At 34.2% G+C, this 15,549-nt stretch overlaps 1 protein-coding gene across 1 annotated transcript; it reads left to right on the forward strand.

Annotated features, from left to right (window-relative positions):
• Nucleotides 1-11,836: 11,836 nt before the first annotated feature.
• On the forward strand, nt 11,837-15,390 carry il17a/f2 (interleukin 17a/f2). Its single transcript, XM_036593859.1, has 3 exons — nt 11,837-11,880; nt 12,262-12,434; nt 15,165-15,390. Exons 1-3 carry the CDS (start codon nt 11,857-11,859, stop codon nt 15,388-15,390), a joined length of 423 nt encoding a protein of 140 aa, XP_036449752.1. The 5' UTR covers nt 11,837-11,856.
• The last annotated feature ends 159 nt before the right edge of the window (nt 15,391-15,549 follow it).

The following is a 15,549-nucleotide window of genomic DNA, read 5'->3' on the forward strand; positions in this document are numbered from 1 at the left end:
GAAAGCTAGAGAATAAAAGTGAGTCTTTAGGTGCTTCTTAAAAGAAGGCAGGCAAGGCAAGTTTATTTATATAGCACCTTTCAAAACTGCTGTCATTCAAAGTCATTCAAAGCGAGTCTGATATCGAGGGGAGACTGTTCCACAGTTTAGAAACAACACAGCAGATCACACAGTCTCCCCTTCACTTCAGTTTAGTTCTAGGAACAACATGAAGCCCTTTATTAGAGGATCTCAGTGACCTGCTTCTTGTATGAGAAACTGAGAACAGTTCATAAATGTATTCAGGCGCTTCTCCGTGTAGAGCCTTATAAGTCAGCTCTTAAGGTCTGAGTGTTTTTAGTCTGATCTCTTCCGCTGAAGCTGGAGTTCAGACGACTCTCAAGTGGATTTGATCACCAAATACTAAAAAATGACGAAAGTAATGTTAAAATTCAAAGATTCTACTGTTCATTCAGATTGTTATGCCGATAATAGAATTTGTGGTGATGAACTTTCTATTATATTAGAAGGAATGCAAAATAAAAGCATCTTGTCTAGTGCTCTCTGGCCTATGGACCCACTGTGTATCGTCAATGTTGCGCTTTTTACATTTTTTTTTTGCTCAGTTCAAAATCTCCATTTAGCATTAGCATTATGTTAAGGTTTCATGTGAAATAGGCCAATAGAAATGGTCCAAAATGTAAAACCTTTAAAAACTCAGCAAATAAATGGAAATTGTTAAATAAATTTGTTTATTAAGCCAGATTTTTAACTCATGTCCACATTACAATTTACAAATGACCAAACTGTAACACTGACTAGAGAGGGTCAGGCTGGAAAAATAAACATAAAACATAAAATAAATTGTACTATCCAGTATACAATATGCTATATCATACAACATACAATATAAAACAAAATGTAATATATAACATAAAATAAACTACATTACGCAGTATACACTAAACTATGCTATACGATACACAATAAACTAAACAATACAATTAACGATAAATCATATTCTACAATGTGAAGGAAAAACTAGTATACAATGTACAATAAAATATCCCATACAAGACGATATACAATAAACCATGCTGTACAATATACCATAAACTGTACACTGCAATATACAATAAATTATTCCAGATAATATACCATAAACAATGCTATACAACATAGAATAAATCATAATATGCAATATATATATAATCATAAAACATAAAATGTGCATGTTTAACTCAGCAAATAAATGGAAATTTTGGATTAAAATGAGTTAAAATGAATGTTCTGTATGATGTGTTAACTTATTTTCACTTATTTTCAAATAAGACATGGAATTTGCCCATGTGTGCCATAACTTTTGCATACAACTGTTTATGTACCACTGGCTACTTTAAGGTGCACCTACTGCACACAGCAAAAGCACTGACCAATAGAATGGGACGCTCTGGTGCAGCTGCACATGATCCTAATGTCTCCATGCCCAATGCCCAGCATCATCTAGAGGGGTATAAAGCCCCCCAGCATTGGGCTGTGGAGCAGTGGAGCTGTGTTCTCTGGAGTGATGGAGCTCCATCCAGTACCTTTGGGATGAGTTGGAGTGACCCAGAACTGACCATCCAACATCAGTACCTGACCTCACTAATGCTCATGTGGCTGAACGCAATAGTGAGTTAAAAGAACAATAATAGTCTTACATTCTGTTGGCAACTTCAATAAAAATCTACATTTTAGGCCAGAAAAGCTTATATTTCTCACTTAAAACTCTTCATGATTGACGTTATATGTCCTTGTGGGAATTTATATTTTATATTTTTGTATATCTTTAATATCTGCACAAAACATGCATTGTATGTAGTTTATTCCCAATAACGTATTTGTATTACGCATTTGTTTCTATGATTGTTTCAGGCCCAATCGTACGGACCTCGTGGCTGTGTGAGAGGGTACTCCGAGGTTAGCAGCTCTACGGTTGCGTGCCCACAGACGCTGTGACATAAGCTTTCTTTCATGTTTTTTCACCGTAGTCTTCGTAAATGAGGGCAAAGAATTGCTGATCGTCTTCCGATGCTGTAGACGAGTGAAGCTCTGCAGCAGAGCAGTCAAAGTGAAAGACGATGGAGAAAAAAACCCCTCAGAGGATCCCAGCAGGTCACCACATCACACACTCGCTGCTCTGCGCTCTAACCTCACACACTCAGCGCTGGGTGCCCATACTTGGAAATATAAACATCTGTAAGTTCATACATAGAAAGCTAAACCATCTCTAAGTTACATCAATGCATACAAATATAAACAATCTGTGAGTTCATACATGGAAATACAAACCATCTATAGATTGTGTAAGTTCATACACAGAAATATAACCATTTTTAAATTCATACATAAAATAATGATAATAGGATAATAGAAAAATCTACATAAATATATAAAATATAAACCATCTATAAGTCCATACATTGAAATATAAAGTTGAAAATATTGAAATATAAAGTCTATAAGTTGATATATATAGAAATATAAACCATCTATAAGTTCATACCTGATTTCCAAAAAAGTTGGGATGCTGTGCAAAAGGTAAATCAAAACTAAATGCAATGATATGCAAATCATTTAAACCCCGTATTTCATTGAAAACAGTACAAAGACAACATATCAAATGTTGAAACTGAAAAATTTGATTGTTTTTTAAAAAAATATATATGCACCTTTTGAATTTGGTGCCAACAACACGTTCCAAAAAAGTTGGGACGCGGGCAACAAAAGACTGGTATAGTTTATTTAATGCTAAAAACACCTGAAAAAAACAGAACTGATTAGGTTAATTGTTAACAGGTCAGTAACAGGATTGAGTATAAAAGAGCATCTAAGAGAGGCGGAGTCTTTCAGAAGTAAAGATGAGGAGGGGTTCACCACTCTGTGAAAGACTGCACCATCAAATAGAGCAACAATTCAAGAAGAACGTTTCTCAACGTAAAACAGCAAAGAACTTTCATCATCTACGGTACAAAATATCATTAAAAGATTGAGAGAATCTGGAGAAATCTCTGTACGTAACAGAACAAGGCTGAAATATAAAGGAACCTAAGGCCCTCAGGCAGCACTGCATTAAAAACAGACATGATTCTGTAGTGGAAATCACTGCATGGGCTCAGAAACACTTCTGAAAACCACTGTCTGTGAAAACAGTTCATCACTGCATCCACAAATGCAAGTTGAAAGTCTAAAACACAAAGAAGAAACCAAATACAAACAGGATCCGGAAACGCTGCCACCTTCTCTGGGCCTGAGATCATTTAAAATGGACTGAGGGGAAGTGGAAAACTGTCCTGTGGTCTGACGAATCAACATTGGACACTCTTTTTGGAAATCATGGACACCTCCGGGCTAAAGACCACTCAGCTTGTTATTAGTGCACAGTTCTAAAGCCAGGTCTTGATTATTTCAGGAAGACAATGTAAAATCACATTCTGCACATTGTACAGCAGCATTGCTCTATAGTAAAAGAGTCCAGGCACTAAACTGACCTGCCTGCAGTCCAGACCTGTTGAAAAATACAACAAAGGAGATGCTGAGCAATTGAGCAGCTGAAGTCCTGTATCAAGTAATAATGAGAAACTTTTCATCTCAGTTCCCAAACACTTTATTAGTTCTTCATTTATATTATTTTATTAAACGATTATTTTATTATAACCTCATTCTCAACTTGCTTAGTGATTTTTGAATCTTCTCCAACTGTCTTCATCACTCTGGACACATCTAACATTTCTTAATATTTTTTACAGCTTCATACTAATTACATAACATTTATGAATTCATCTGCAACAGAATTTTTTTTAACACTAAATCGTGCGCATTAACAGTTAGCTGGGGCGTTTAGTGTGGGAGGAGAAAATAGGGCACTGTTTCTGCACAGTCACTGAAGTCCTGCTGCCCTCAAATCTTTCAAGATAATATCTGTAACTGATTTATAGATAAAACTTCATACACACGGCCGAGCGCGTCCAGGAATGCGTCAGCCCGTAAGGCACTTCCAAACCCACTGCTTCCCGCTCAGAGGCACCTCTCTAAGCAGGCAAGTGGCTTCTCTGGTCGATGGGTAAACAGATAATTTACTTTCAGTTTTGATGCAGAATTAAACAGATGATGGTGCAAAACTCCTCTGCACCAATTCTTTACTGCTTATATTTGCATATTGTAATTATCTCCATGTTTATCACTGACACAGGCATGTAGCTTCACCCCAGCAGCATTTAGAATACTTAACGTATATATCCAAGTTCTGTGCACAAATGTACTGCACTGTTTACTCTTATTATTGTGCATTTTATTATTATTGTTATTATATTTTTTCATGTATTTATTTATGTGTTTGTTTTTATTTATTTATTTTATTTCAGCATATCTACGAAAGTCCCACATTTGTTCTTGCATGCAGTTTATTCACAGTAAAAGGGACTTGCCACACACTACTATGCAACATTTATCATAATTGTTTTTTGCTTATTTTTAAAATATTTATCTTAAGTCATCTTAAATATCATAACATTTATGAACACCAAATGTATTTAAGGTGCAACTGCTGTGCAAAATGTTACTGCACCAATTATATTTATTTTTTTAATTATTTATTTTGTATATTTTGTATTGAATATATATATATTTTGTATATATATATGTAATATCTTACATATTTTTACATTTATCCCTGTCACACTCAAGTAATTCATACTCTAAAGAATTTGGGAAACTTGCCAATATTTTACTATGCCAATTCATTACTATGCAAAACAGCATATCAATTTTAGAATTTTTTCTTTTTTGTTTATAATTTTTAATGCTTATTTTGACATTTCTTAAATGTCTACCTAGGATGCACGTAGGAAACCAACGGTGTGTATCTGTGGTGTGAAAAGTTATTGCACCAGTCGGCACTGCAGTTCACATTTACCCACATCATTAGTACATAGTTCACTCCCAGTAGCACTTATGATACATATCTTGCGCCATTTGCACTATTTATTTAGCTTGTTATTAAGTTTGGCATAAATCAAATCTTTGAGTTTTCTTTTAGATATGTGGTTTATTCTAATTAGCATTAAGGATAAACAAACTGCATAATTAACAAATACTTGAATGGTTGCATAAAAAGGTTCTAAATAGTAAATGCACATTATCAAATCTGTTACTGCAATATAGAAATATTTACATATTAATATTTATATTTGCATATTTGTGCAGGCTATTCCTTCTCCTGTCCACTCAGCGTCTACAGACCTGTCAGTAAAGCGTAACGCAGTGCAGCTTGTTGACTGAACTCCAGCATGTGAACCGTGCACACACAGAATGGCACTGAAAGAAGAGAGAGAAGAGAGTGAGTGGTGAAAGTGATAGTGTGACCAGGCGGAGGGTGGGCTCAGCACGGAGGTGAACCAGAGTTACGCAGAGTTACATCACCCAGAATCACACACTGCATGTGGCATGTGTTGGTAATGCAATCGAAACCGTGCAGAAGGTCCTGCAGTTCACACCTTCTGTAAAGATGAGCAATATAGGCTGTGAAAAAATGACTTTGATGCTAATCTGCTTGATCTTACATTGAAAATATAAGAGATATCAACGCGAAACGTGAATATTTAAAATATCATTGCTGTCCAAAAAAAACGCATCTGATTGGACCCACAGAAATTCCCCCAAACACTTGGAATAAACCAGCTTACATTAACTTACATCACAGCATTTTTACCTTCTCCTGTAAAGTTACTATTTCTGAGAAATTGGCACATTAAATTTGTAAGGGTGCCAATGGTGAACGGGGAAGGACTTCATGAAGAATTATATATGTTACATGAGGGGTGTGTAGATATTTGCACTAGGATTTGCATTTCATTTTGTATATTAATACTTAATTCATTTTTTTAGAAAAAGCTGGGAAATGTCAACGTAAAGGCAATATAACAATTAATAATGATTGTTTGTAGGGGATCTTTAAGCAACCAGTTTTTTCAATAGCTAGAATAACTAACTCAATAAATAAATAAATAAATAAATAAATAACAATGTGTTTTTAGTGCTGTGTTCTTCATTCTGCTTGTTAAGAACCAAAGCCATCAGTGATGATATATATATACATATATATATGTGTGTGTATATATATATATATATATATATATATATATATACCTGAGTCACCCCAAGTGACTGCATATACCGCTTATAGTAAGAAACACTCCTTATTTTATTGTTATTATTATTACTATTATTTTATTTGTGATTAAATCCATTGTAGGCAGGTCACACAGGCCTACAGTTACTGCATCAGCAGTAAAAATGACTTATCAGCTTGATCTCACATTACAAATGCTTTTTTTCCCCCAAAACCAAGGGTGCCAAGAATTATGGTCAAAAACGCTCCAAAACAATAGCAGTGAACAGTGAAGGACGTTGAGAGTTACAAGCAGTTGCATCATCCAGAATTACACACTGAGGCCTGTGTAGATATTTAAACTGAAACCAGTTCAAACGGCTCCTACATTCTCAGAACAGACCAGCGAGAAGTGTCTCTGAAACAGACCGTCTGTTCCTAATCTGACTAAACCTGCTCTTTCAATGACATCACGCTATTCAAAGATTAAAAATCCAGATAAAAAATCAAATCATAAATCTACATGTCAAACACAGTGAACAGGGAAAGACACTGAAGAGCTACACACAGTTGCATCATACAGAATTATGCATGTAACATTAGAGGAGCGTAGACAGTCACACTAGCCCTATAGCGCCCCCGCAGGTACTGCACCATTAGTGAACATGACAGTAATTCAGTGATTTGAAATAATGACTTATTAATTAACTTGATTTTAGTATGATCTATAACTATTCTGTGAAATAAAACTACACAAATGTTTTAAAAAGAGCATATATTTACCCTTAAAATCAGACCCAGAATAAGAATTAGAATTGGAATCATGATCAGTATTGGAATGAGAATAGGAATAAGAATAAGAATCTGAATGAGATTTGGAATCGGAAACAGAATTGGACTCAGAATCAGAACAGAAATAAGAACCAGAATAGGACTCATGATTACAACTGTATTCAGATGGGAAAACAGACTCAGAAAACTAAACAGAACCAGAAGTGGAATCAGAATTAGAATCAGAATGAGACTTGAAATTAGAATTGGAATCAGAATGAGAATTGTTATCAGAATCAAAATTGGAATCAGAATCGTAATCAGAGTTGGACTCAGAACAGGAATTAACATAGGAGTCAGAATTGGAATAAGAATAAGATTTGGAATCAGAAACAGAATAGGGAACAGAATTGGACTCAGGATCAGAATCAGAACAGAAATTAGAACCAGAGTAGGATTCATAATTACAACTGCATTCAGATTTGAAATCAGACTCAGAAAACTAACTAGAATCAGAATTGGAATCAGAATTAGAATCAGAATGAGATTTAAAATTAGAATTGGATTCAGAATGAACATGGCTAAAAGAATCAGAATTGAAATTAGAATTGGAACAGGAATTAGAATCGGAATCAGAATTGGAGTCAGAACAGGAATTAAAATAGGAGTCAGAAGTGGAATCCGAATCAGAACTGGAACCAAAATTGGAATAGAAATCAGAATTAGAGTAAGAATGAGAACAGGAATTAGAATCAGACCAGGAATCAGAATTGTAATCAGAATCAGAATTATGTTTTTCTTGCCATCCCCCCACAAAAAAACAACACTTCCAAGGATTTTGCCTATAATATTTTACTATGTGAGACTCAGCAACTGAATTAAGACAAGACAGGAGGGAGAAAACTAATAAAATGAAAACAAAAAGATTTGCTATGAGGGCAAATAATACTGTAGAGATTCAGCAGCATATACAGACATACACTGTAATAAATTGTATATCACTGCTGTCGGAACAAAACCTTGTATCTCCAAAATGGTGACTTTACAGGAGAAGGAACTTTACTTTTAATGTAAGTCAATGGAACGTTTTTCCAAGTCATTTTGGGCCGTTTCTGTCAGTCCATTCATCATGAAATTTACACACAATGTAAAGGGCAATGGGTATTTTCAAATTATGTCAAAAACTGAAAAATGGAGGTTTTGTTCCAACAGCAGAGATATGTAAGTCATATATGTGTGTATTGTGTGTACAGAATTCAGACAGACATAATGCAGTCAAGCCCAACAGTAGAGATAATAATACAGTCTCCTGTCTGACTGCATATCATACAGTCTCTCTTTCTTGTGTTTATTTGTAGTCAGTGGGGAATAAAATGTCTAAAAGTTTGTGTTTAGACTCTGGTTAAATTAGCTTTTGTTCTATTTTGGAAACTTTCTTTTATTCTATGAACCTTTCAGAGGTCAAATCAGTAGGATAGCTAATTTTGGTTTAACAGTTCATTTTGTTAGCTAATTTTGGTTAACAGTTCATTTTGTTATCTTATTTTGGTTTAACAGTACATTTTGTTAGCTTATTTTGGTTTAACAGTTCATTTTGTTAGCTTATTTTGGTTTAACAGTTCATTGTTGTTGGCTTATTTTGGTTTAACAGTTCATTTTGTTAGTTAATTTTAGTTTAACAGTCCATTTTGTTAGTTTATTTAGGTTTAACAGTTCATTTTGTTAGCTAATTTTGGATTAACAGTTCATTTTGTTAGCTAATTTTGGTTTAACAGTTCATTTTGTTAGCTAATTTTGGTTAACAGTTCATTTTGTTAGCTTATTTTTTTTTAACAGTACATTTTGTTAGCTTATTTTGGTTTAACAGTTCATTTTGTTAGCTTATTTTGGTTTAACAGTACATTTTGTTAGCTAATTTTGGTTTAACAGTTCATTTTGTTAGCTAATTTTGGATTAACAGTTCATTTTGTTATCTTATTTTGGTTTAACAGTTCATTTTGTTGGCTAATTTTGGTTGAACAGTACATTTTGTTAGCTAATTTTGGTTTAACAGTTCATTTTGTTAGCTTATTTTGGTTTAACAGTTCATTTTGTTATCTTATTTTGGTTTAACAGTCCATTTTGTTAGCTTATTTTGGTTTAACAGTTCATTTTGTTGGCTAATTTTGGTTGAACACTTCATTTTGTTAGCTAATTTTGGTTTAACAGTTCATTTTGTTAGCTTATTTTGGTTTAACAGTTCATTTTGTTAGCTAATTTTGGTTTAACAGTTCATTTTGTTAGCTTATTTTGGTTTAACAGTTCCTGTTGTTGGCTAATTTTGGTTGAATACCTCATTTTGTTAGCTAATTTTGGTTGAACACTTCATTTTGTTAGCTAATTTTGGTTTAACAGTTCATTTTGTTAGCTTATTTTGGTTTAACAGTACATTTTGTTAGCTAATTTTGGTTTAACAGTTCATTTTGTTATCTTATTTTGGTTAACAGTTCATTTTGTTAGCTTATTTTGGTTAACAGTTCATTTTGTTAGCTTATTTTGGTTAACAGTTCATTTTGTTAGCTAATTTTGGATTAACAGTTCATTTTGTTAGCTAATTTTGGTTTAACAGTTCATTTTGTTAGCTAATTTTGGTTTAACACTTCATTTTGTTAGCTTATTTTGGTTTAACAGTTCATTTTGTTAGCTTATTTTGGTTTAACAGTTCCTGTTGTTGGCTAATTTTGGTTGAATACCTCATTTTGTTAGCTAATTTTGGTTGAACACTTCATTTTGTTAGCTAATTTTGGTTTAACACTTCATTTTGTTAGCTTATTTTGGTTTAACAGTTCATTTTGTTAGCTTATTTTGGTTTAACAGTACATTTTGTTAGCTTATTTTGGTTTAACAATTCATTTTGTTAGCTTATTTTGGTTAACAGTTCATTTTGTTAGCTTATTTGGGTTAACAGTTCATTTTGTTAGCTAATTTTGATTTAACAGTCCATTTTGTTAGCTTATTTTGGTTTAACAGTTCATTTTGTTAGCTTATTTGGGTTAACAGTTCCTGTTGTTGGCTAATTTTGGTTTAACAGTACATTTTGTTAGCTTATTTTGGTTTAACAGTTCATTTTGTTAGCTTATTTTGGTTTAACAGTTCATTTTTGTTGGCTTATTTTGGTTTAACAGTTCATTTTGTTAGCTAATTTTGGATTAACAGTTCATTTTGTTAGCTAATTTTGGTTTAACAGTTCATTTTGTTAGCTTATTTTGGTTTAACAGTTCATTTTGTTAGCTAATTTTGGTTTAACACTTCATTTTGTTAGCTTATTTTGGTTTAACAGTTCATTTTGTTAGCTTATTTTGGTTTAACAGTACATTTTGTTAGCTTATTTTGGTTTAACAGTTCCTGTTGTTGGCTAATTTTGGTTTAACAGTACATTTTGTTAGCTTATTTTGGTTTAACAGTTCATTTTGTTAGCTTATTTTGGTTTAACAGTTCATTTTGTTAGCTTATTTTGGTTTAACAGTTCATTTTTGTTGGCTTATTTTGGTTTAACAGTTCATTTTGTTAGCTAATTTTGGATTAACAGTTCATTTTGTTAGCTAATTTTGGTTTAACAGTTCATTTTGTTAGCTTATTTTGGTTTAACAGTACATTTTGTTAGCTTATTTTGGTTAACAGTTCATTTTGTTAGCTTATTTTGGGTTAACAGTTCATTTTGTTAGCTTATTTTGGTTTAACAGTCCATTTTGTTAGCTTATTTTGGTTTAACAGTTCATTTTGTTAGCTAATTTTGATTTAACAGTTCATTTTGTTAGCTTATTTTGGTTTAACAGTTCATTTTTGTTGGCTTATTTTGGTTTAACAGTTCATTTTGTTAGCTAATTTTGGATTAACAGTTCATTTTGTTAGCTAATTTTGGTTTAACAGTTCATTTTGTTAGCTTATTTTGGTTTAACAGTACATTTTGTTAGCTTATTTTGGTTAACAGTTCATTTTGTTAGCTTATTTTGGGTTAACAGTTCATTTTGTTAGCTTATTTTGGTTTAACAGTCCATTTTGTTAGCTTATTTTGGTTTAACACTTCATTTTGTTAGCTTATTTGGGTTAACAGTTCCTGTTGTTGGCTAATTTTGGTTGAATACTTCATTTTGTTAGCTAATTTTGGTTGAACACTTCATTTTGTTAGCTAATTTTGGTTGAACACTTCATTTTGTTATCTTATTTTAGTTAACAGTTCATTTTGTTAGCTAATTTTGGATTAACAGTTCATTTTGTTAGCTAATTTTGGTTTAACAGTACATTTTGTTAGCTTATTTTGGTTTAACAGTTCATTTTGTTAGTTCAACATTGGTTCAACCTACACTCAGTTGCAGAGTTGCTAATGGAAAATAAAAAGTGTCCATCACGCCATCTGTGGCAGAAGGGTGTATAAACGTGATCTAAATCTGAATTGATTGAATTGATTAATCTATCAGCTCATTTTCTTTAGATATTAGTGTGTAAAATAACGAAGCACACATGCTTCAGTGTCTAAAGCATTAATCAGTTGGCTGCGGGAAGGTTTAGCGAGCGGATGCAGTGGGTCATTTCCTCCATTCTGTGTAGAGACGAGAGGCCACACTGATTTAATGATGCCACAAATTCCACCCTCCACCCTAAAAATGAATTGGGCCTGCTTGGTTTTTTAACCACGTTTTAAACCTCACATAGATTTAAAGCGAAGTTCATCATTTCTGATCTTATTTCAGCAGCTTTCGCCTCCTTTTCTAAGTAATGGAAAGAAGCGTAATCGGGGACGGAGCTAAACTCCCCCATTCCTATCAACTGATCTGATAAAGTAATCCAGGTCAGAGGTAGGTCACGTTATCTCCAGCCAATCAAATCAATGTGCTCAATTCAACTCCAACTCGTATATAAATAGAGCAAGGAGTGAGCAGCTTTAGACGGTTTAGGAACTCGACCGAGACGCTAATACGATGTTTCACAGCTCCAGACGAACGGTGGGTATTTCAACTCCACATATCATGAGAGGATATAGAGCTAGCTCATTTACATAATAGACCTAACGCACAGTCAGAGCACAATAAAGCCATTTGCATATACTAATTGCAGTTCTCTCAGCGGTTGGTATAATCTACATAGACAATGATCTCTTAATATGAGGGGAAATGTACTGTAATTGATCTATTAAGCAGTTATTAGATACTTAATACAAATGTAACTGCCGTATGCCGTGTTTATTGCTGTAATGAGGCTTCTATGTCTAAGAATGATCAGATTATATTGACCTTAATCAAATCTTTTGACACGAAAATGAATTGTGCTGATCGTATGTTTATATTTACATTGATATTTTAAGCTTCTCACGTTTATTCCTGAAGGTTGTTTTCTGTGTTGGACTCCTCATGTTGAGTCTCTCTGACGTTAAAGCCGTACAGAAGAAAATCTGCGATGTTGGCCTGAAAATCCCAGAAAATTTACACGGGGCCGAGGCAGAGATGCTGGGGGGGAACGGCAACATCAACAACCGCTCGCTCTCCGCGTGGAACTGGACGTGAGTTACTGAACACAGAACATCTGGAATAAAATCATGAGAAATGAGTCAGACCTAAAAAAATCAAGATATAAAGATATATGTCGCTGCTCTCGGAAGAAAATCTCATATCGCCAAAAAAACATACTCTGTTTTTAATGCAAGTCAATGGAACCAGACGTCTTTCCAAGTAATTTTAGGCCGTTTATTTTGATCCATTTATCATGAAATTTACATAAAATATAAAGGCCAACAGGCATTTTCAAATTATGTCAAAAACTGAAAAATGGAGATACGAGGTTCTGTTCCAACAACAGCGATATATCAATGTTTATCTTCCTCTTTGAAAATGTTTCCAGGCTTGAAAGAGTGAGCGTTACCAGTGACTGAGGTTACTACTCAGATAATGATGCTTATTTATATCAATTCTGTAGTATCTTTACTTAATGTACATTTACAGTAATGTCTTTAGTCTATTGGCTGTAATTAGTGACTCTGTTTAGTCACAGTGATGCTGCTGACTTTCAAGTCATTTGAGGTGAAGCTGCCAAATAAAGTGAAAGCAGTCTGAGCATGTAGGTCATGTTAGGTCAACAATATGAGGATCCTGTAAACAGTGACACAGTGAGCACTGGAGGTGTAGTGATACTCATGTTTTCAGGTTTGATACGATTAGATATGTTTTTAAATTGACATTTTTTGTTATAAATGTTGTTACTTTTCAGAGCCATAATTCTATTCTACACAGATCAGATTCAGATAAATAGAACTTTTTCAGCCTAAAATAAATGCCAGAAATCACAACCAATCAAAGTCTGTAGCATAAGCCCCACCCACTTTACTCTGACAGGATGCAGAAGCCCCCGTTCCTCACATTTGTGCCGCGTTTATTGCGCTCATTGGAAGGCTGTATATACCAGATTATTAACTAGTAAATATGACTAAACTCTGTTTGGTGCTCTTTCATAGATACTCTCACCACACAGAGAAAGAAAGCAGATCCTTTGCTGTGTTTTAAAAGCCCATAGATTTAATAGAAGCACGTCATTTGTATTTGGATCATTCTACAGAAACGTCCACTCTTCTATCTCTCCATAGGGGTCACTGGTGTTACTGATCCTCATTGGATCCACATAATAAAGGAACATCAGAGACATTTTTAATGAAAAATGCATTTTACAGAATGGCTGCTACAGAGCATCAAACCACATGTTGTCAATAATGGAAAATCCACTAAAATATGGAATTTAATCCATTTGTATTCTGTTTTTTCACAATTACCTCAGAATAAAGTCGGTCACACCAGTGACTTCAGCTAAAAGCTTCATATGAAATCATGAGCTAAATGAGAAAATCTCTGATAACTGAAAGACTCAGTGGACTCACCATGTGCTTTTCTTCATAGATCCTCAGAAAACAGGTAAAAGGAAGTCAAGTGATGTCATCAGTGTGACTTTTATTTCAAAATAAGAGACTTTTTGTTACGCAGTAACACCAGTGACACAACTCCTGGGGACCACACCTTTCTTTATATATTTTATAATATTTATTTGGCATTTGTTTTCTTTATGTCATTTAATTTATATATTCCATAGTCATGTATAGATTATTGTAGTTAAAACTGCAGAAAAACATGTTTTTCTTCTAAATATGGCCTCAGCCTTCACACATGACTGTGGGGACGAGCTCTTCTGTGGTAGCTTGGAATGCTAGATAATTAATTTAAAAACCAATATTGCTAAATTTATGGCTAAAGAAGGTGTAATTGTTAAAATAACTTATTGTTTGATTTTAAAATATTAATAAATTGTAACCCTAACATGTTTTTGAAGTGTAATATGTCTGTAAATGCTAGGGACACAAAATTGGACGTTTCTGTAGAATGACGCTGAGTGAAAGATGCTCTGAAGAGAACAGGGGGCGTATCGGCCATCAGTTTTAAGTTATATACACTTATTTTTTAATTTTTAGATACTGTATTGAAACCATTTTATCCCCAAGTTGCACTAGAGCAGAAAAGACATTTGCCGTTTGTGAAACAGGGGTGACCGAGGCTGTTTCAGGAGATCAGCAATGAATAAAATCTTCCAGTTTGTTGCTATGAACAAGAAACCACACAAAAGTGCACATAATTACTTTTGATAATTATATAGTCTCCACAGCATGGAGCTGCACACTGAGTAATAGCAGTAAAGTGTGGATAACTAGCATGGTTGGCGGCACTGCAGTGAATTGTGTGCAGCTGCGGTTAGCCAAGAAGCTAACACAGCAGTAAGCAAGCTTGCTAACTTGTCTGAAACAACAAAAAAGTAGAGATAATAATATTGTCTGACTGCATATCATACAGTCTCTCTTTTGTGTGTTTATTTGTAGTCAGTGGGGAATAAAATGTCTAAAAGTTTGTGTTTAGACTCTGGTTGAATTAGCATTTCTTCTATTTTGGAACCTTTCTTTTATTCTATGAACCTTTCAGAGGTCAAATCAGTAGGACTGTTGGTGGAAGACGCAAATGTTTATGTCCAGATTCACTCGGCATGGAATTTCACACACAAAATTTAAAGTCTGTGACTCGAACTCACTCATCGTGGTGAATTTCATTGAAATGAATGTAATTTTGCTGATGAAAGTTAGCTGGCGAATGCTACTGTGACTGGGCCTTTAGCGAATACTGTACAATGCATTGGTTATGTTGGTAGAATTACAGTATATTAATGAAATAATATAATGGTCCCTGTTTTCTGATCCCTGCAGTCCACACACCAGCTCCCACCGCATCCCAGGGGTCATCTTCGAGGCTGAGTGTGAAACGCAGTACTGCACTGACCCCAACAACAACATGCAGACGGAGCTGAACTCAGTGCCCATCTACCACTACATTATGGTGCTGCACCAGGACAAACAGGACAGGAAGTGCTTCACAGCGTCTTATCAGAAAGTAGCCGTGGGCTGCACGTGTGTCAGAGCCAAATCATCATGAAACATCGCAATCAGCATGATGGAACTGTTCAAAATGTCTTTTAAAATATATAATAAAACTTATTTAATACTATTTAAAGCTGTTCTGGAGCAGTTTTTTCTACCAAATGTGTAGATAAAATTCTTTGAGTGGACAATAAAGAGGGAGTTTGAACACTTT

Source organism: Colossoma macropomum, unplaced genomic scaffold, assembly GCF_904425465.1.
Source record: "Colossoma macropomum unplaced genomic scaffold, Colossoma_macropomum, whole genome shotgun sequence".
NCBI lineage: Eukaryota > Metazoa > Chordata > Actinopteri > Characiformes > Serrasalmidae > Colossoma > Colossoma macropomum.